At 32.9% G+C, this 22,035-nt stretch overlaps 2 protein-coding genes across 2 annotated transcripts; both read right to left on the bottom strand.

Moving 5' to 3' along the window:
- Positions 1-4,002: 4,002 nt before the first annotated feature.
- Positions 4,003-6,903, bottom strand: HELRODRAFT_178834 (hypothetical protein; the record flags this gene model as incomplete). Its single annotated transcript, XM_009027708.1, has 1 exon — positions 4,003-6,903. One exon carries the CDS (start codon positions 6,901-6,903, stop codon positions 4,003-4,005), a length of 2,901 nt encoding a protein of 966 aa, XP_009025956.1.
- Positions 6,904-16,446: 9,543 nt separating this feature from the next.
- On the bottom strand, positions 16,447-18,790 carry HELRODRAFT_86281 (hypothetical protein; the record flags this gene model as incomplete). The annotated part of the gene is made up of 3 exons (XM_009027670.1): positions 16,447-17,269; positions 18,066-18,297; positions 18,655-18,790. 3 exons carry the CDS (start codon positions 18,788-18,790, stop codon positions 16,447-16,449), a joined length of 1,191 nt encoding a protein of 396 aa, XP_009025918.1.
- Positions 18,791-22,035: the final 3,245 nt, after the last annotated feature.

Below are 22,035 nucleotides of genomic sequence, written 5' to 3'. Positions count from 1 at the left end.
AACTCAAAAAAAATATCAAAAAACACAAAAATTACCCAAAAAATACACAAAAAGTATATGAACAGTACCCTTTAAGTATGAAAAAATTCTGAAATAATACAAAAATCATCCATACATTTTTGTATCAACATTTAAAATGTAATAAATAAAATTATAGAATTAAACCATTTACAAAAACACCTACTGCTAGAAAATGTATGAAATAAACACTAGACTATTATTCAAAATTATACAAAATGGTATAATACAATAAAGAATACAAAAGTATACAAAACAAGAAATACAAAACATGAAAGCAAAAAACAAGATACCCAAAAAGGATGTACAGAAAAGAGATAAAAACACAGATACAAGATATACAATAAACAAAATTGAATATACAACATAGAATAAAACATACGCTGCTGGGAAATACAATAAATACAAACAAACAAACAATCACGAGAAATACATAGAAACATGGTATACAAACGCGAGATATATATACAAATGATATACAAAACAGATGCCCGAAAACCGAGCATAAAAACAAAGCACTACATACAAAACATAATATACAAAAGATATAGAAAACAATCAAAATACACGGCAAACAGATGTTTTCTCAGCAACCAACCATCCAACAAACATCATTGTCAGTTATACAGCTGCTCATAATGACGAATTCAATCAAAGCATAAACCAAAAATATCTCGTTAGTTACAAAGAGTATTACTATTATTATTATTACGTCTGTATATATTTATATAGATATATATTCATATATGTGTGTGTGTTTGTTTGCTTGTGTGTGTGTGTTTGTGTGTGTGTTTGTGTGTGTGTGTGTACGTGTGTGTGATACAAAACATGTTGCAACAAAAAAAAAAACTGCTAGATAATTTTTAAAGAGCGATAAAAATTAATTAAAGTAATTTGTAATAACGTTATATTTATTGGCCCTACTAATGTCATATACAAATAAACCATTCGCTTTCCATTTAGATATCTTATTATATTATAACTGACAAGTTAGTAAACTTGATTTTATTGAATCTATAAAATGTTAATTTTTCAATCTTTCGCATTTTTGAAAAACATCAAAACAGTAACTTGTCTGTCGCGAAACAAATTTGATCATCTCTCTCTCTCTCTCTCTTTCTCTCTCTCTCGCACACACACTCACAAACACAAATGCACACATACATACAGGCAAATTTTATCTGCCTCTGGATGGTATTATGAAAATAACATTACAAAATATCACCACTATAACACCACTAATAAGAAGCTGGAGTGTCTTTAACCAGTATTTCGTTCGTTCGTTAGCTCATATCCTGGTATTATTCTGTATTAGTAATTCCCTATCGTATTCTCCACATTATAAACTTTCCCGGAAATGAAGCGGAAGTGACGTCACATGATGATTTATCCCAATTGGTCCAGGGATATCATAGCAGTTTACGTTAGGACGATTGGCGTGAGTTATAAATAGAAAGTTATAAATAGAATATAGTCAAGGCCGGATTTTCAGATAGGCTAACAGGGCACTGTCCCAAAGCCTTTCCAAATAAAACATGAACCTTCATTTTTCCAGTATTCCCAGGGTCTAACGGTATAGAGGGTTTAAAATCCCTCTCCGATTGTATGACGCAGACTGATGTGTCAAGGTTCAAGTCGAGTGCTTTATTTCAAGTAGGTATGAATGTATGTATGTATGTATGTATGTATGTATGTATGTATGTATGTATGTATGTATGAATGTATGAACGAATGTATGTATGTATATATGTATGTATGTATGTGTATGTATGTGTGTGTTAGTTTGTGTGTGTGAGTCTGTGCGTGGTTGTGTATGTATTGTATGGGTGTGTGTATGTGTGTGTGTGCATGTAGCTATGTATGTATGCGTGTGTATGTTTGTGTGTTTGTGTGGTTATACACACCTGTTTATTGTTATGTACATAAAACTTGCATATACAATGTACAACAATTTTTTTTCTAGTTTTATTTAGAATTTTTAACCACAGAAAGTACTTGGATTTGTTTTCGGAAAATCTTTTTATTAACCAAAAAGATGTTTCAATTAAAATTTACTATCTCAATCTTTACCATAATTCGCAATTGGAGAAAAAAAAAAAATTCAAATAATACACGAGTAAAAAAAAACTGCATATAACTGACTGTACATAAAAACTCTTTCAACAGACACACAAACACACACCACACAAACGCACACACACCACCACACACACATACACACACACAAACACACATACACACACAAACATACACATACACACGCATACTTATATATATATATATATATATATATATATATATATATATATATATATATATATATATGTATATATATAATACGAAATCCCTGCATTTAAAATAATATAATGTTATTATGTTATTATCTGATAGCAACTTTGTTTGATGTGTTCAGAGACGACGTCATTTTAAGGCGAGCTTATTTGTTGTTATTATTATTATTGTTGTTGTTGTTGTTATTGTTGTTGTCGTTGTTTCTTATTATTAATCTTTTGTTTTGTTTTAAATTTTGTTTTAAATTTTGTTAAAGCATGCAATGGCTAAAGGTCAATCGTTATATTTTGTATGTGCAACGTGTGCGTGTATGTGCGCGCGCGCGTGTGTTTGTGTGAGTATGTGTGTGTGTGTGACTTTATAAATCATTTATTTATTTGTTATTTTATTCATTCCTTTTATTCATATCACTCATTTATTAAACCATTCGTTCAATCAGTAAGTTATTCATTGATTGATTGATTGATTCATTCGTTCATCCATTGATTGGTTGATTGATTAATTAATTAATTAATTAATTCATCTACCCATCCATCCTTCTATCCATCCATCCTTCTATCCATCCATCCTTCTATCCATCCATCCTTCCATCCATCCATCCTTCTATCCATCCATCCATCCATCCTTCCATCCATCCATCCTTCTATCCATCCATCCATCCTTCCATCCATCCTTCCATCCATCCTTCCATTCATTCATCCATTCATTCATATATGTTTTCACTTAGTTTTCTATTTTCTTGTCCAAATTAATGTACAATTTGTTAAAAAATATAAACGAAAATTAATAAAAATACTAAGTAACAATATCCATTTCAAAACTTTATACTACGTTTTAATAATAAATAACATTTAATTTATTTAATAAAATTCTCTCTTCAGTATTGTAACGAGAAAATAATAATTAAAATAAAATCTAAATTGAAGTATTTTATTTTATTTTATAATCTAAAAGTAGCAATTTATTTTTGAAAAATATATAACTCGGACATGAAAATTTTTAAATATAATTAGAAAAAAAATGATCGAAATTGGTTTTAATTGGTTTATTTAGTGTTTAATGAAGCTATAAATGTTAAAATTGTTTTAAAAGAAATTTTTTCAACCTATCTTAGGCAAATCACTCGCAAATTAAATTTGACTTCCGCATGGTGTGTGATCAGTTTTTTGGCCGTTTAAATATTCATTATACAATAACTACCAAACTTGTACACATACATTTATATAGCACATATGTTATATATATTTTTAAAAATTATTTATACATACATATATTGTCAAATAATAATTAACTATATAAATTATATATATATAAATATTTTTTAAAAGTTTATATTTTGTAAACGTGTATTTTTAAATATTAAACAATCCCCCAGAAGACATATTTTTAAGACTTAAGACACTCTCACCACACACACACACACACACACACACACACACACACACACACACACACACACACACACACACACAACACACACACAATGACGAGTTTTGCCTTGACATAATACAACGGTAAAATTGTTCTTAAAATGTTTACACTTAATACTTACCGAAATATTCCGATCAACCACTATCGCTCTAGGAGTTCTATACTCTATAGGAGCAAAATTGAAATAAAATTACTGAGTTAACTTTGTTCAAGTTCATCATTTAAACATAAAAAGTTTCACTGCAATTGGCCGAGCCGAATTTAAAATGTACACGTCATTCTTCTCCCACCAATCACAGTGTCTCCTCTTACGACCAGCTGACCTCCGTGACTCATCCAGGCTTCGATTGACCTTGTGACAGTTTCCGGCGGAAGGGTCAGGGCCACTCTGAAGCTCGGTAGCTTCGATGACGAGAAAGACGACGACGACGATGAAAATGATGATGAATTTGTTGGCGATGATGGCGGTGATGGAACTTTGGGAATGGGAAGTTGCCCTGATTGTTGGATGTGACCTGCCGAGAGCACCAGAATGTTGTCAATAGTTTTGACTTGAACATTATCTCTGACTTGCTCAGGTACAAAAAGCGTTATGACAACTTTGCAGTTTACTAAGTCCTCGTTTATAATTGGGAGGTACTTCATTTGGATACCTTCAAAACTTAAAAACTCATTCTCGTGATGTCTCTCCCTGATGTACAAGGCATTGTTCTCAACACTGCAGCAAAGGCATTCAATAGATGTCATCTCACAAATTCTTAGCAGGTGCAGCTGGTTAGTTGTTGTTGCAGCTGCAGACGCTGAGCTGTTGATTTGTGTTGAGACGCTGTTGTTGCTGGTCGAACTGTTCGGAAGGATGTTGGCGCCATTTTCATTTTCACCGAGTTTACACGAGTTATTAGAAACGTGCTTCTTCAACGGGTTTTTCTTTTCATTTTGTTTCAACTTCCCGTCAACTAAACACGCAGCATGTTCAGAATTGGACAACGGACTCGTGGCGAGCATGGTGTCTACATCTTCAAATCCTGAACTTGTGTTGCCGCTGGTGAAACTGCTGCTGCTTTTGTTACTTTCGTTACTTGCGTTGCTATCGCTGCTGCTTGTGCTATTGCTGCTGTGACTGCTTATGCCGGTGTGGACTGATTTGTCATTTGTTGCTTTTATTTGGTTTTTCGTATCATCAAATGGTGTTTTTTCAAGTTTTTTGAGGTTTTTATTATTTCTGTTTAAACTTTCAGATAGATCAATAATGCCGCTGTCAGAATCATCGAGCGCGTTCTCTCCAGCATCCATGTTTTCATCTTCATTGCTCGCACTAGTTTCGTCGCTTACTTCATCAAAGTTGTTAGCGCAAACTGTTTCGAATATAGTTAGGAATCCATTCTCCTCATCCACACTGACTCCAATCATGTACGGGTTGGTCTCATTCAATTCTAACTTGAAACGCAGCAGATTATTTTCTAGACTACTCTTCTTAGAAATTTCACACAATTTCTTCCCATCGAAGATAGTCTGCATGGAGGAATCTAGCGAAAGACGATTGTGGGTAGTATCGGACATAATTGATACCTGGTTTTGTACATCAACTTTTTCTTCTTGCTGAAGCGGGCAAGTGGTCTGTCTGAAATTTTTCAGACGACTTTCTAAAGAAATTCTTCGTTTTCTTTCTTTTTCGTTATCAGTTTTCTTGGCAAATCCATCCAAATCGCTTTCTTCATCTACCTGGTAGTCATTATCATTTTCAATTTCAAATTTACCCATTCGGGAAATTTTAGGAGAACTGTTGTTGCTGCGACAGATCAAGGCTAAGGTTCTGTTTAAACTGACTTCTGTTTCCTCGTGTCTCACCTTGATCTTCGTCATTTGATTGTCTGAAAATCCCAAACTAGTTATATCACTTTCTATAGCAAAAATGTTTGTTTCGTAAGGATCGCAGGAATCTGGGGTGTCGGGAACTATGAGCACACTTGAAAACGTCGTCGTTTTTATCGGCTTTAAAGGATTTGTTTGGATATCACTGCTAACAGACTGAGTCGTCGGGATGAAAAATTTACTCGTTTTGACGATATTTTCATCAACTGCTGAGTCTTCTGAACCGTTTTGCTGAATGTGTGAATTACTGAAGCTGGTCTCGGTAGGAGTTGAATTGTCAAAAGCTCTTGCGGTGTTGTTGGTTGCATGTAAATTTCTGCTGCTCGAATTTGTCTCAATTGCGTCGCCACATTTTGTGATGTTATTCGCGCAACCAGCAACGCTGCAATTAAAAAGTTTTTGAGTTTCATCGTCGAACTGAACTGAACTCATAGAGATACGTCTAAACTCCGGAGTATCGTGACTCGCCAGCTGAGAACCGTCAAGAAAAACATCTCCCGAGTTGACGCTTGTCGACGAAGCATGTTTGAACGAGGATGGTCTGCTATTCATAAAAACTAGAGAACTGTTCGGACTGTTTGGCCTGCTGTTTATAAAATTTAAACTTTCTCTGCTGCTGCTGCTGCAAATAATTTGCAGATCACGTGATAGTTGTTGAAATGTGTTTCTCCAACTAGAGACACTGTGGCCAGTTATTTGTTGCGAGAATCTCCTACTGTTTGTCGTTGGAGACGGAAATTCTGCGCATGCTGTTGTGAGAGTTGGTGCTGATCTGATAGGTGACGATTGTTGGTGCGGTAAGTAGTTGTTTGATGTTTGCCTCTGTTGAGCCATGTCGGTTTCTTGCTGCGGTTGCTGAAACTGTTGCTGGAAATTTTGTTGAAAAAGTTGTTGTTGGTGAGGTAGATGTTGTTTGTTGTAGAGATAAGCTTGATAGTGATGTTGCTTAATATGCTGATTGTGAATTTGTTGACAATGTTTTTGTAGCTGTTGTTGTTTGAGCTGTTGCATTACAATTGCATGTCTCTGCTGTTGCAACAATTTTTGTTGCAATACAAATTGTTGTTGTTGCTGCTGTTGCTGAAGATGTTGTTCAAGCTGTTGGTGGTGATCGCAATGTTGCCGCCTCGGTTGCGCAACATGTTGCTTCGTTAGGACAACTGGTTCAACGTCGAAAAAATCGTCGTCGTCGTTAATGAGAAAAAGTTCATCGTCTTCGTTTTCGTCCCCGAGTAAAGTTTTGGAGTCTTTTGAAGTTTGGTAGACGTGCCTGCGTTTTGCGGCTGCCATCCTGTCACTCCTGAATTTGGGTTTCAGTCATTTAGGTTAATGAGGTCGATGAGGAGAAATGCGATAATTCGAGTGATGGTGATGAAGATGGTGATGGAGATGATGAGAAATGCGATGATTCGAGTGATGGAGATGATGATGATGATGATGACGTTGGTGATGATGATTATGATGATGGAGATATTAATATATTATTTGTGTTAATGCTCAAACAATGTGGATTGCGATAGGAACATTAACGCCAAACATTGAAAACATGATAACCCTTAAAACAAGTGTCAAACATTAATGGTTTGCTGATTTGTGGTTAAACGAGTAAATTCAGAATATTTTTATGCTAATGTGGTATCTTATTATAGCGTAAAATTAACCATGCTGAAACAAAAATTGGATAACGCCATTGAAGATGGTAGTTAAAAGCTCAACTTAGAAATGTAACGCTATATTAATAAAGAACAAATTTATGATGAAATCAAACTAATTATTCTATTAATTTTAATATAATGAGATTTTAATTAAATATTTTGTTGAAAAATCATCAAAGTCATTTCTCACATTATTAAATTTTTATAAAAAAAAATTTCGAAAAATTTTTCTTGAACAATGAATTCCATTGACTTTAAAAGTACCATAAGCTATTAAGCCTATTATTATGTATAATGATTGTATAGACACATTGATGACAAAACTTCTGACAATGTACCTTTGTATTTTTGAAATATACAATGTTGTGTTTGTATTTTTGTATGCAAGCGATGTGGTATATATCTTTCGTATATTGTACACATACAATATTGTATCAATGTTTTGCATTTGTTATAAATACAATGCGTGTATGCATGTTTGTATGTATGTGCGTAGGTATGGATGTTTGTTTGTTTGTATGTATGTATGTATGTAGGTATGGATGTATGTATGTATGTATGTATGTATGTATGTATGTATGTATGCATGCATGCATGCATGCATGTATGTATGTATGTATGTATGTATGTATGTATGTATGTATGTATGTATGTATGTATGTATGTATGTATGTATGTATGTATGTATGTATGTATGTATGTATGTATGTATGTATGTATGTATGTATGTATGTATGTATGTATGTATGTATGTATGTATGTATGTATGCATGTACTTATGTATGTATGTGTGTGTGTATGTATGTATGTGTGTATATATAAGAATTGGCTCTTATGTTTGCTTGTTTGTCAGCGTTTGACATTCACGGTGTAGTTTGTTTAAATGCAAATAGGTTCTAAAGTATCGGCTCCATGGCGCCTAATGTAATTCTCCTGTTTAGATATTTAGACATTTTTTTCCTTCCAAAAAATCTGCATTATCACTAACTAGATTGTGTTCATTCAACTGATTACGTCGCGCATAGGAAATTAATTGATTACATAATTAAATAATATTCCCATAGCAATTAAAATGATTTTTTCTTGATTTAATTCAGTAAATTATACTAGGAATATAAAAGAAATTTATTTGTTTAAAATTAATTAAAAATGGAAGCCATACGACACGGAAGTTTAGAAAACTCTTCGAAAGAAAAATTACATAAAAAATAAAAAGTAATATTAAAAAAAATGGTTATATATAAAAATAGATCACACATGCAACAACAAAACCACACACAAACAACACACCAAGATTGATAACAGCAAACAAACAAAAAAAAAATGAAAAAAAACACAGAGGCAAAAATTATTGATTTTACTGTCAGACACATACATATGCATCTACCTACATGCAAACATACATACATCACACGCACACACACACACGCACTCACACACCACACACGCACTTACATACACACATACAAACATACATATACACAAGCGCACATACATACACACACACGCGCGCATACAAACAAACAAATATACAAACAAACAAACATACATACATACACTCATACATACATACACACATACATACATACATTCAAGTTCAATGCGTTCACGCGATGCTTTTTATAGCTGTCGTTCTTGCTGTTGAGCTTTTTATTTCTCATTTTTTTTATTTTTTTCTTCTTATTAATATTATTGTTATTATTATTTCTATTGTTTTTTTTTGATTAAATTGTTAACACTGCTGACGGTCTGTTGTTAGTCGCTAAAGTGGCGGTATAGCTTAACGTTTAAAGCGCCTGGCTTCACTATTGCATTGACCGGTATCGAATGCAAGGAGATCCCCGGCCTATTGTGTGTTAAGCGTGTGAAGTTTGTTTTTGTTTGTTTGTTTGTGTGTGTGTGTTTGTTTGTGTGTATGTGTGCTTGTTTGTTTGTTTGTGTGTGTGTGTTAATATTTGAGAACTAAAAAAAATTATAAAAAATAGAATTAGTAACAGCATCAGCACATACTGCTGCTAACCGTAATTAAGAATTTATTTTTATTTCAGCTAATGGCAAATATTGACAAAACACTTGAAACGCTTTACATACATGAAACATTATCGTGGCTGAAAATGTTGTGTTTAAACAGATCGTATTGGTAATCAAGCTAACTTAGCTGTCTGCTTTTCAGTACACATCGACACATAACAATATTATTTACATTGAATATTCACGAGTGGATTTTTATTTCATTCGAAGGATAAACAAACTAAGGTAGGTTGTTGAACTTTTAGAAATGTTTAAAAAAATGAAAACAGAGATGTGGGAAGAAACATTAAAATTAGATTGGAGAGGAAATGCGTGTGAGAAAAAATGTGTGTGAGAAAGAGAAACAAAGAGAAAGAGAGAAAGAGAGTGAGAAAGAGGAAAAAAGCAAGAGAGAGAAAAATAAATGTAACAAATGAGAGAGAAAGAGAGAGAGAGATAAAAATGGAGAGAGAGAAATAAAAAAATGTAAAAAATGAAGAGTGAGAGAAAAAAAAACAGGAAAAAAATCAGAGAGAAAGAGAGAAAAAAAAATTTAAAAAGAAAAGACGGAGAGAGAGAAAAACAGGAGAGAAAGCGAGAGGAAAACAAGAGAGAAAGAAAGAAAAAGAAAGAAATAAGAAGAGAGGGAAAGAGAGTAAGATAGTTGAAGACCGTTTTGAAAATATGAAGCATGCCAATAGAAATTTTTATACCATTTCCTTCATTAAATATTAAAAAGTATGTTAAATAAATAAATAAATTTGTAATAAATATAAATAGACTCATTTAAAAAAAACTCCTTCATTTGCAATATATTTTTAAATAGACACACGCACACGAAGTACGTATATACACATACATAGATATGTGTGTTTGCGTGTGTGTTTGCGTGTGTGTGTGTGTGTGTGGGGATTGTGTGTGCGTAAATCACAATGTTTTTATCTTAACAAGAACTTTTAGAATGTTATTTGTATGAAAGAAATCGAAAGTAAAGAGGAAGAGAACTTAAGAACTTAAGTAACCTAATACAATTAAAAACATGTTATTGTGTGTGTCTGTGTGCGTGTGTATCTGTGTGCGTGTGGTTCTATTTACTTATTTTCATTTCATGTTTGTGGAATTTTTTCGGTGAAGATAAAAAAATGCCAAAAATTTGATTCGGGAATAAGCAGATATATAGATCACTAGATCTACATAGAAGATATCAGAGAAACCGAGTGATTGGGCTATTTAACCAAAAAAACAAAGAAAGTATATCGGAGGTACACAGCTGAACATTTTAAACACGCACGCACGCACACACACGCGCACACAGACAGACACACAAACACAGACAGACAGACAAACACAGACAGACACACAAACACAGACAGAAACACAGACACACACACACAAACATACGCTACAGACACATTCCTCACCTATCTTTAAACATTAGCGATCCTAAATTTTTCAAATTAAAACAAGCAGGATGGGGTGACGTATTCAGTTACCTTATTTAGATTGCTAATTTAATTATAATGAACCAGAAATATAAACTGCCAATAAAACTCAGTCGTAACTAATTTTAAAGTCTAACCGAACAATTTTGGATAATTAAATTAAAATATGTATACATATTGGAGGCATATAGCTAAACATTTCAAACACACACACCACACACGCACACACACACAATATACACACACACACACAACATCTTCAAAATACTGAAATGTGTGTGTTTGTGTATGTGTCATATTCTGTGGAAAAATTTTCAACTTAGTTTGATTACGTAGGACTTTTTGTAGGTTGAAAGGGGCCCCACCAAAAATTTTGGGGAGCCCTGGGGTGGTGCAAAAATGTTTTTACGTTGGTGTCCTAACTTTTTTTCTGCTTAATTCATTTTTTTCCTATTTTCATAATTTATAAAGGTTTTTTTTTTACAAAAACTAACTAAATCTCAAATCAATCAAATTGGTTTATTGAAGCAGTTGACTCTAGTCCTTCATTTTGGCGTTTAACATTACAGTATTGTTATTTAAAAAATTTTGGAAGGATGGCAATAGATTCCTCCAGTTGTTGTTGGTATGTATGTGTACATATGTGTGTTGTGCATGATAGAAATAGAGACAGAGAGGACAGAGAGAGAAAGAGAGAAAAAGAGAGAGAGAGAGAGAGAGAGGGAGAGAGAGAGAGAAAGGGGGAGGAATGGAAAAGAAGTTTCAGTTTGTTGATGGTTTGTTTGGTTTAACTATTTTATCAACATTATGTTAATTCTTTTTTTTAATTAAGCATTCAATCTATTCAAACAAACAATTAAGTCAAAAAAATAGTTTATAGTTAGTAATTAGTAAACTGAACAATACTAGCAACACAAACACGAAAAGTAAGCATCTCAACTAATTAAACGAAACGTCGAAACAATACTAACGAAAGTTTATGACACAACTGCAAAACAAGCACTTTGGAAAAAAAATTTCCGATTTTTCATTTATCATGTCCATCTGCATTCTCTTTCCCTCTCTTCCACTTTCACAATCTCTCTCCACTCTTTTTTTCTCATTTTCTTTCCTTTTTTCCTCGACTTAGCTTTGTATTTAAATCAGGCCACGAATACAGAAACCTACCTACCTACCTACCCAATTATGCAGCTAAGTAAAAACATCACAAATGTACCGTATCACTTGTACGTGTACTTATATATATATATATTTTTTTCTACTTTTCTAATTTTCATTTTTCTGCTAGAGAAAGAGAGAGGCAGAGAAAGAAAGAGAAAGGAAGAGAGAAATAGAGAGATATGTATATCTCAAATGTGTAGTCGTATGATATATAGGTAATATAAATATGCATATACATAGATGTGTATATTTCTACTTAAAATACATTCATTTACTACATTTACACACACATACACTCACACACACACACACGCACACACACACAAACATACATCCAACATAACATAACAACACAGAGAATAACATGTTCTCATTTGAACCCACCGGTAGAGATATTTATTTTGTTCACTCCTATCAAGTCATATATATATATATATATATATATATATATATATATATATATATATATATATATATATATATTATAATTTATATGTGAAAAAACATTTAAATCGTTTGTTATGTATAAGTATGTATGTATTTTTACAATATTCTATAAATTCTATTGAATGTTTGGCGTTTAGTACGTTAGTAATTCGTTTTTTCGATTTTTCTCACTAAAGAAAGAGAACAAAACGTATGTATGTATGTAAATGTATGTTAATGTTTGTATCATTATGAATCAGATCTATATTAGATATATCATAATAAGTTAGAAAAAATGTATACATGTGTGTCATTTTTTAGATTATTACATTTCCCTCTTGTGGATTCACAGCGACTTTGACGAAGGAAGGCCCAAAATTTGAAAATGTTTAAATTTTCACGAGAGGGTAACTAAAATTTTTACGGAGGGAGGACGAAAATATGTGGTAGCATGGCCGCTGGCGATGTATTTCTTCGCTTATCATGTCAAATTTTTGGTCAATTTTACACACAAAACGAGTATTCGTCATCGGTTTCAACGACAGACACACAGTACATGTATATACAGGCAAATAAGCATCCACATTGCATGTGCGTGCAAGGGAGAAATATGTTTGTAATGGACTGGCGGTACCAGCCAGGCTAACGGTTAGCTATTGTGCAGCTCTGTATATGTATATATGTGTGTTTCTGTTTGTATGCGTGTGTATGTGTGTTTGTATGTGTGTGTGTGTGTTTTTATAGGTACTTTTGTTATAATAACAAAAAGGAACCTTCTATTTAAAATTTTATATTTTCGTGATGGGTAATTGAATGTAAAATTGTAAATAGATTCGTTTTGCAACTTACGGCAGATAAATGAAAATCTAACTGATCATTCATTGTCCATGAAAAAATCATATTTTATTATGATCTTACGGAATTTATATTCATGGATTAAGAGTAAGGATAGTTAAGAGTGATTAAGATCGATTAAGAATGATTATTTAAAAAGGATAAACATTAAAAAGAATATGTGTTTGTTAGTTTAAGATCTGCAAACCTTTTTCTAAGGACGGTTGCTGTTGCAAGCTTTTCCAGAAATTTCTATCCCAACTCCAAGACAAAAAATAATTTGTTTTTTTTTTGCTTTGTATGAATGTATATTTTTTTCTATTTTATTAATAAAACACGTTTGTATGTTTGAAAAAATGAAAAACTAATTAATAGTAATGTAAAAACAACTCGAAAATGTTCTACTCTACAAGTTAAATTATTTTTTTTCGTAAATTTTTCTTAAAAATCAGAAAAAAATCTACCAGTACTACGAGTGAGCTTGTTGAACTGAATGCATTTAAATATATATTTACCTGAAGTTTTATTTAATTAAGCATTCTCCAAAAACAAAAATTTTTTTACAATTCAACAAAGTTACAACAACCGATGATTGAGAGCCATTATTTATTTCACAGTGGTTAACACGAAAATTTAGGATGAAAATAAAACAAAATCAACTGTTGTAACATTCAGTGGCACGTTGTATGTACGTTTTTATGTTTGCCTGTGTGTGATCGAATGTTTTGAGAATTATATATATAGATTATATAGATACACACACGCACAAACACACACACAAACACACACACACATGTCGTACATACAAGCATGCATACAAAATCATCCACAATATATTGGCCGCATTCTAACAGTTCAAATTAACATTTAACAAGTATAAAACTATAAAATGATCATCACCATATATATAACAGATCTGAACAATTCTATAATTGTTTATTGCTTATAATGATATAGTATACATATTATATATGTTTTGTTTGTTTTATAGTAGGTATGTATTTATGTATGTATGTATGTATGTATGTATGTATGTATGTTTGTTTGTTTGTTTGTTTGTTTGTTTGTTTGTTTGTTTGTTTGTATGTATGTATGTATGCATGTATGTATGTATGTTTGTATGTATGTATATATATTGGTTGGTTTGTTTCTGTTTTATCTGTATCAAAGGATTTGTGGAGCGCCCCTATTGAATAACTTCTGGAACTCTAGCTTCACTCGAGAATGTCAAAACAAATGATGTTTCAAACGTTTCTTAAAAAAATGTTGGCTCATGTTGTTGAATTTTTTAAAATCAACAGCTGGTGAGTTCCAGATTTCTGTGGATGAAAAGGAAAATCTTTGCTTTCCAAAACAAAACAAATAGAATTTAGAAAGCATAAGATCGACATTATCGGAGGATTTCAGTGGATTCCGATTTGCAATTTTTGAAACTAATTGTAGTTGTTTTTTTAAATAAGTTGGTGCGTCACCAGCAAGACAATCTCTGACTAGAAGAGTTAGTATGAAAGCTATATTCTATCTGGAATGCTGAGCCAGTGTTGATCATCCCTGATGTATGATGATAGTGAACCGAATTTCAAACAACCACAACAAGTCTCATGGCCTTCAGTACAGACTACAAACCATCACGAAGGGATGAGTTGACACCAAACATAATTTCATTGCAGTAGTCAATTCTTCTACAGATAAAACTACAAACGAGTGCTCTTGTTGACCCAACTGTCAAAAAACGTCTGATTGATCTTGATTGATTCTGTGGAGTTGGTAAAAACATCGCTAGCAAAGTTGACTAATAAGTTTTTTAAATGAAAGATGAAAATCCAGTATGACTCCAAGATTCGCTACTGGATTTTGTAGTCATTCTGTAGACAAAACCTGTACCTCCCCTTTTAAGAGCCATCATAAACTTACAACATTTCAAGTCAAAATTCCGTGCTTTTTTATTGACACTGGATCTCGACTCCACCACCTAATTACTATATTATGAATACGTGAGAACAAATGAAGCGGATGAATGGTCTTTATGTTTATATATGTTCTAAACGAACATTTATATATTTATATGCTTATATATGCATAACACAAATATTTATTTATTCATCTTCAATTATCCTTTTGCGTCAGTCATTTTCCTTACAAATAGAGACATATGAATAGTTAATATGAATTTCATTAACTATTCTTCATACATCTACATGCAGTCTTATTCGGTCTCCGCATATTCAACTTCATAACTTTTATTCACTTACTTGATATGTTGTTGATTATGAATAAACTTTGAAAATGAAATGAAATTATATGACTGAGGCAAATGCGGTATCTCCAACCACAAATACTGAGTTTCCTTCACGCTGAGTTTAAGCATTTTAGATGACATCCAGCGACCAACCAAGTCCACTGCAATCGAGAGGAAACTTGAGGTGATGAGTCAGGTATTACAAATCTGTAATGTTGAATATCATCGGCGCATAGGTGGCAGCTAAGACCAGACAGAAGACCAAGCACTTTGCCCTGTGTTACACCGCTGATCAATTCTGTAAAAGCCGTGCTCAGACCACTCTCATCAACTTTGGCAACCTGAGACCTGCAGGTTAGGTAGGACTGGAACAGTCTGAAAACATCTCCGCCAATGCCAAATGGAGTAGAAAGACGCTTCAATAAAATCTGGTGGTCAATTGTGTCGAAAGCAGCAATCACATCGAGAAGTGCCAGCAATGATATGTTACCAGCATCAATAGCGTCAGAAACATCTGTGCTAAAATTATCAAAAATGAACTGGGCTTCTTTCTTTTTGATTTAATATTCAATGTTTGGCGAAATATCAAATTATTGAATTGATCTATGTTAACCTCAATATTTAAAAGTTCATCGGATCCTATATTTTCGATTTTAAACTTTTTTATACAATTATTACAGCAAATTACAGCAAATTTATTAAAAATTAATTCACAAATAATATTCTTTTTATAAAAATTTGAATTTAAAAAGTGTTAACATGTTTTAATTGAAAAGAATGTCATTGTTGATGCTCATATGTATTCATTTGTAACCTATCTTTTTACCAAAATGATGATGATGTAAGTTGTGAATGTCTGGTAGTATGTGTGTGTGTGTGCAAAATTTGTTTTGAACAAATATATATAAGTTTTTCAAACAAGATTGTTCAAACATAAGAGATTTCATATTTTAAACAAATGCTCAACGCGTTGAGTAAATTAATAAATAAAATACCAGAACCAATGTAATTTGAAAATGCTTGAATAAAATAACGTTTTGCTAGTGCTAGATAAATTGAGATAACTTCAAGAAAACTGTTCGCCGAATTGACAAAGCGCCTCGTCAGTTTTGACCAGGGAAACTTTATATGGTTTCGAGAATCTGCCTATGAAGAGGATGGTTTCAGTTTTGTCGTCACGGATGAAGAAAAGGAATGGATGATTGGCGACTAAACTCAACTTACTCACTTGGGTCATCTTAGAAAGCAACATTATACCATAGGTGACTGGCGCCGTCTCGATTCTTTTCTCATTCTTCATGGAGATGTGCGTCTTCTGAAAAATATCTCTAACGTACAGATCTCTTACTGTTGACATTCTTGACAGCCCATTTTTGTTAGCATCAAAAATACTCTTTATATTCAAATTCATCAGAACTTGTTTGATGTTAATGCTGGAATCAAACCCTAAAACTGGCAGATGAAGTTCAACCGATCTTCTGGTCCAACTGTTTTTCCAGCTCAGTAGATGATCTTTGGTTAATTTTTGTTCAATCGAGTCTAAAGAAGACTTGCAGAAGTTAATGGGGAGGATAATGATAAAATGATACTTATTCTCGTACGGAATCTTCAAGATGTGACTTTCTAAATAGGTGCTTACTTGATAATCACCTATAAATTTACCGCCCATAAATTCAGTTTCAACTGAGAGGGCTTTGTTGATGTAAAACATACTCTTTTCAGTCAATTTTGCGTCCACCAACAATGTTGCAATGAAGGAAACTGCATTAACGAGAATTATTTTGGTGTGAGAGTCCAAAGTGTTCGGTGGGATGGAGTATATTATTTTGTTGTTTGTTAGTCTTTCCACTTCTTCATTAATAGTTCTTCTGCAAGTCTCCGCGTAGGATCTAAGAAAGTGAGAATGAATTCAGGTTGCGATCAAAAGTTACGAACAATGCATGAAGCAGTATCAACATTATTCAACAGGGGTTTTATTAGAAAATTTGCTTTTAAACTTCGAAAAGAAAAGTATAGATGAAAGATTTTACGTAAAGACAAGTAAAGAAGCAAACATTTTTTTAATTTAAATTTATTCCATTTCAAACAATATTTTCAAAATATGTCCCTATCAAAAACTTAGAAATAATTATTATTCATTTGCACGCGTACATTGCGGTAAGGTCAGGTTCAGGTTCCATTGAAGGGGTAAATGGGGGGCTACTCTCTCGGAGTCTCCACAAAATAGGGCCTCACCAAAAAATGTCACGATTAGTCTACACAAAAATGTTTCGTGTTCACACGGACCTTAAAGGTTAAAAAAGGTTAAAGGTCAATTGCACTCTTCCAGCACGTCACAAACATCGTATATAAATACATGCTAAACGACGCATCACACACGAAGCATGTGATGGGCGGGCATGAATCTTCTTATCATATTTGAACTCGGTTACTGCGAAACAGCAGCAGGCGACCTTCCACTAGAGGCCACCAGGCTGACATTACTTTAATTTAAAACGCTCATCTCAACGGGGAAACATCGTAAAAATGTGGAATAACCAATTCTTAATAAAATTGTAAAAATCGTGTAAAAATAATTAAAATAATCTGGCGTTCCTCGTTCTTTCAATGCTCTAGGGCCCCACATCTTCTACTCTGTGTACGATAGATTTTACTCAAATTTTGAAGAAGTGTAATTTAACTAACAGGAAGTTGCAAGTGTGGAGTTGTTGGCGGTAGTTGTACAAGCCTAGTTTATCAATAAAAGACTTCGAAAGATGGTCGTCAGTATTAACATACAGCAAGTTCGCCATAACCAGACTGACGTTTTCAGCTTTCGTTACGTAATAATTCATCAGCTTTTTGAAGTGTTCGTGAATCTCTGTCTCACTCAATCTGCCGAACCTCAGACCGGCTTCTAACTCGTTCTTGGTGTCGCCTGTTAAAAAAAGTTATATTTTTCTTCTTTTTGCGGCGTTTCTATCAATTTTTGAGGTATTGTTATATGACTAATCATTACAAAATAAATCTAAAAAATTGGCACTATTTGTAAAAAATGTATTTTTTTTTACATATTTTCAAACAAATTGCTTCAGAAAAAACAACAAAAAAAAAAAAACAATTCTGAGTGTTTATATTTCAGAGAAGTTCGACTTTTTCATGAATTTTTTTTCATTTCAATTTAATTGAACGGCGTTACTAAAGATTTTCTAAGTTTACAAAAATAATTCAGCATATACAATGAAATAAAAGTCACGAAACGACATTATTCGAAGTGTAACCAAAAAACACCTACCATCAGCTGCAAGATGAAGCACTGCCAAAAAAAAAAGTCCTATAGGCGAGAACAGGATGTTGTTGTCAGGTATGTCCCTTGCTACATTTCTGTACACGTCAAAGCTGAACTCCAACACTGATTCTCTTATAATCATTCCGTCTAAATTGAAAAATCTTTTAGTTTAGTTTACAGAATGCTGATATGAAACTAAAATTGTTGAAGTGAAAAGGTAATAATACCCCTGTGATGTCAAACAATTTTTTTCATAAAAGTTGAATGAATAATTGAAAACTTTTACTGGCTCACGTTTTAATGCGAGTGTTTAAATATTATGTCACTGTATGCTTCGTTAGTAATTGCAGTATATTCTAATGGGACCAGATCTGCCAACGGTCTTTTAACATTATTATAAAATATTTTTTACTATTCTTTCCAAATTGTGACTAAAAAAAATCGTCACAAATATCTATTATTCTCAGTTATCTCGGATTAATAACTTTCTTTGTAAACTTCCTGAATTAATTTCTCAATAACCACGTTTCAATATCTTCAGTGTAAACTTTTGAAAAACTTAAAATATCCTGTTTTTAAGAACCATTTTCTCTATTAACTCTGCTTCAAAAAATGATTTCTATTTTTCTAATTTCTAATTTCTCGACCACGAATGTAAAGAACACTTTTGTCTCTTTTGGCCCTCCAAAAACTCCTTCATAAGTGTAGAAACCAGCATAACTTAATGTTGTAGGTTTATAATGTTAAGGAATATTCATTAGACTTTGGATCGTTCACTGGTAGATTGAATGAGAATTCTGAGTAAGAACACTGCTTGTACATGAGCTCGAACATATGTAATACAACTTTAACAACTCCATCGAGTTTCTAAGAACATTTTCTGAGATTTTCAAAAAATAAAAAAACGAATCATGTCACTTTGACAAGTTCATTGAACCTTTCAATGCTAGGTTTTCTTAAAACTCCTTTCTTAAATATAGCAAATACAATGACAATAAATTTCATTGAGTTTATCTGACAGCAACTTCAAGTAGGAACATTACTGATGTGACATCAAATAAATAAATAAATTAAATTAAATTATTAAGAAATAAATTAAATTGAATGAAATAAGTGTTTCATAAATGAAAGAGTGGCGAAACGATGAAGAAAACGACCCGATGCCACTTCTAGTGAGTTCGACTGCATACAGAATCCTTTCGAATCGTGTATTAAATTGTTTAATAATACGCCATCAAACTCATCCAACACGTAGACAAACATGTAGGGTAAGTGCGAGCGATCTATACTATTCACCAGTGGTTCAAAACATGTTGGCAAAAATGATGACACTGGTGATAATTTTAATAATGAGGTAATGATAATGATGACGTAGTAGAGGATCGGGATAATGATCATGGTGATTTTTCCAGCGATTTTGGTGAAGATGATGATGATATGATGATGAAGATGATGATGATAACGATGATGATGATGATGACGACGATGTGAGGATGATGATGATGATGATAACGATGCTGATGATTATAACAATGATGATGATGATGATGATAACGATGATGATGATAACGATGATGATAACGATGATGATAATAACGATGATGATGATGATGATAATTATAAAAAGTCTGATTATGGTTATGACAATTCTGGAAAAGATGATGATCACGAATGATGATTAATTGAAGCAATCCTGCTAGCACGAATCGAAAGAAGGAAAGAAAAAATTTTTTTTACTTCATATTTTTCTCTGGAAGTTTCGTCATAATTTCGCCCTTTCATTATTATCTTATTTAATCTTCCGATTAGGTTTCCACACATCCCCCCCCCACACACACACACAACACACGCACATATACACGTACATACAAGCACGTATTCACACACACACATGTACATTCAGGCGCACACACAGGCGCACACACGCATACACACAAATTAAACTAGAAAGATGAAATGAGTGAAAGATTCTTCAGATGAATATGCTGATCATAATTCGTATTATGTAAGGTAAACGGGCTGATAACTTAATGTGTTAGGACTGATATTTGGAAGAAGTAAGAGAGAGAGAAAGAATGAGAGAGAGAGAAAGAGAGAAAGAAAAAGAAAGAAACAGAGAGAAAGAGAGAGAGAGAGGTAGAAATTGAAAGAAAAAACAAAAAGAAAAGAAAGCGAGAAAGAGAGAAAGCAAAGTGAATAGTAATTCAAAACACTTATCAAGAAGAGATCAGACGAAAATTTGGTTTATTTCTTTGCCTATCCCCATTCCGACTTATCTAGAAATATTTCAATTATTACATTCACTTCCATATAAACAGCACACATTATTTCGACATATCAACATCAAATAACTTAGTTAGCAATCGCACTACTACTACTATTGCTGCTGCTACTACTACTACTGCTGCTACAATTACTACTACTGCTGCTACTACTACTACTACTACTACTGTTACTGCTGCAACAACAACAACTACTACTACTACTACTACTACTATTACTACTGCTATTACTACTGCTATTACTACTACTACTACTACTACTACTACTACTACTACTACTACTGTTACTGCTGCAACAACAACAACAACAACTACTACTACTACTATTACTACTGCTATTACTACTACACAACTACTACTTCTACTACTACTGCTACTACTACCTACTACTACTACTAGTACTAATACAACTAATTTTACTATGATAGCTTTGATAGATGAGGATGGTATTGAAAATGGATGGAGGCGATAATGATGATGACTAAAACAAAGATGAAGACGACGACGACGACGATGCTGAATATTGGTGGAATGAAATAGGGAAAAATTTACGAAGCGTTTACGAGAAAATTTTTCCTTTGTTATCCAAGAAAGTCATTTCCACAGAATACAAACAAACGATTAAGAAATGGAAAAATATTATGAATAATATTATTAAGAAGAATAATAGGTAACACGTTTTTTTTTATTACAATTAATTCTTTTGCTGCTACAGACGTTACGTCTGCTGCTGCTTCTACTACTATTATTACTATTCTTGTTACTACTCTCAACATTCTAACTCTACTGCTAATACTACTTCTACTACTGCTACTACTATTTCTTCTTCTTTTTATTCTTCTTCTTCTACTACTACTACTACTACTACTACTACTATTACTACTACTGCTGCTGCTGCTACTTTTAAATTTTTTCCAATTTATTTTGTCGTTACAATTATACATTTAAAAATGATGATGCAAACATCTCATAAAGATAATAACCTGGCCGCCTTAGTTATAACCTTCACCATCATCATCGTCATCATCACCACCATCATCATCATCATCACCGTCATCATCATCACCACCATCATCCCCATCATCATCACCATCACCATCATATC

This window comes from Helobdella robusta (assembly GCF_000326865.2).
Source record: "Helobdella robusta unplaced genomic scaffold HELROscaffold_50, whole genome shotgun sequence".
Taxonomy (NCBI): domain Eukaryota; kingdom Metazoa; phylum Annelida; class Clitellata; order Rhynchobdellida; family Glossiphoniidae; genus Helobdella; species Helobdella robusta.
Note: the sequence above shows the minus strand (reverse complement) of the source record. Positions and strands in the feature narration are given on the sequence as shown.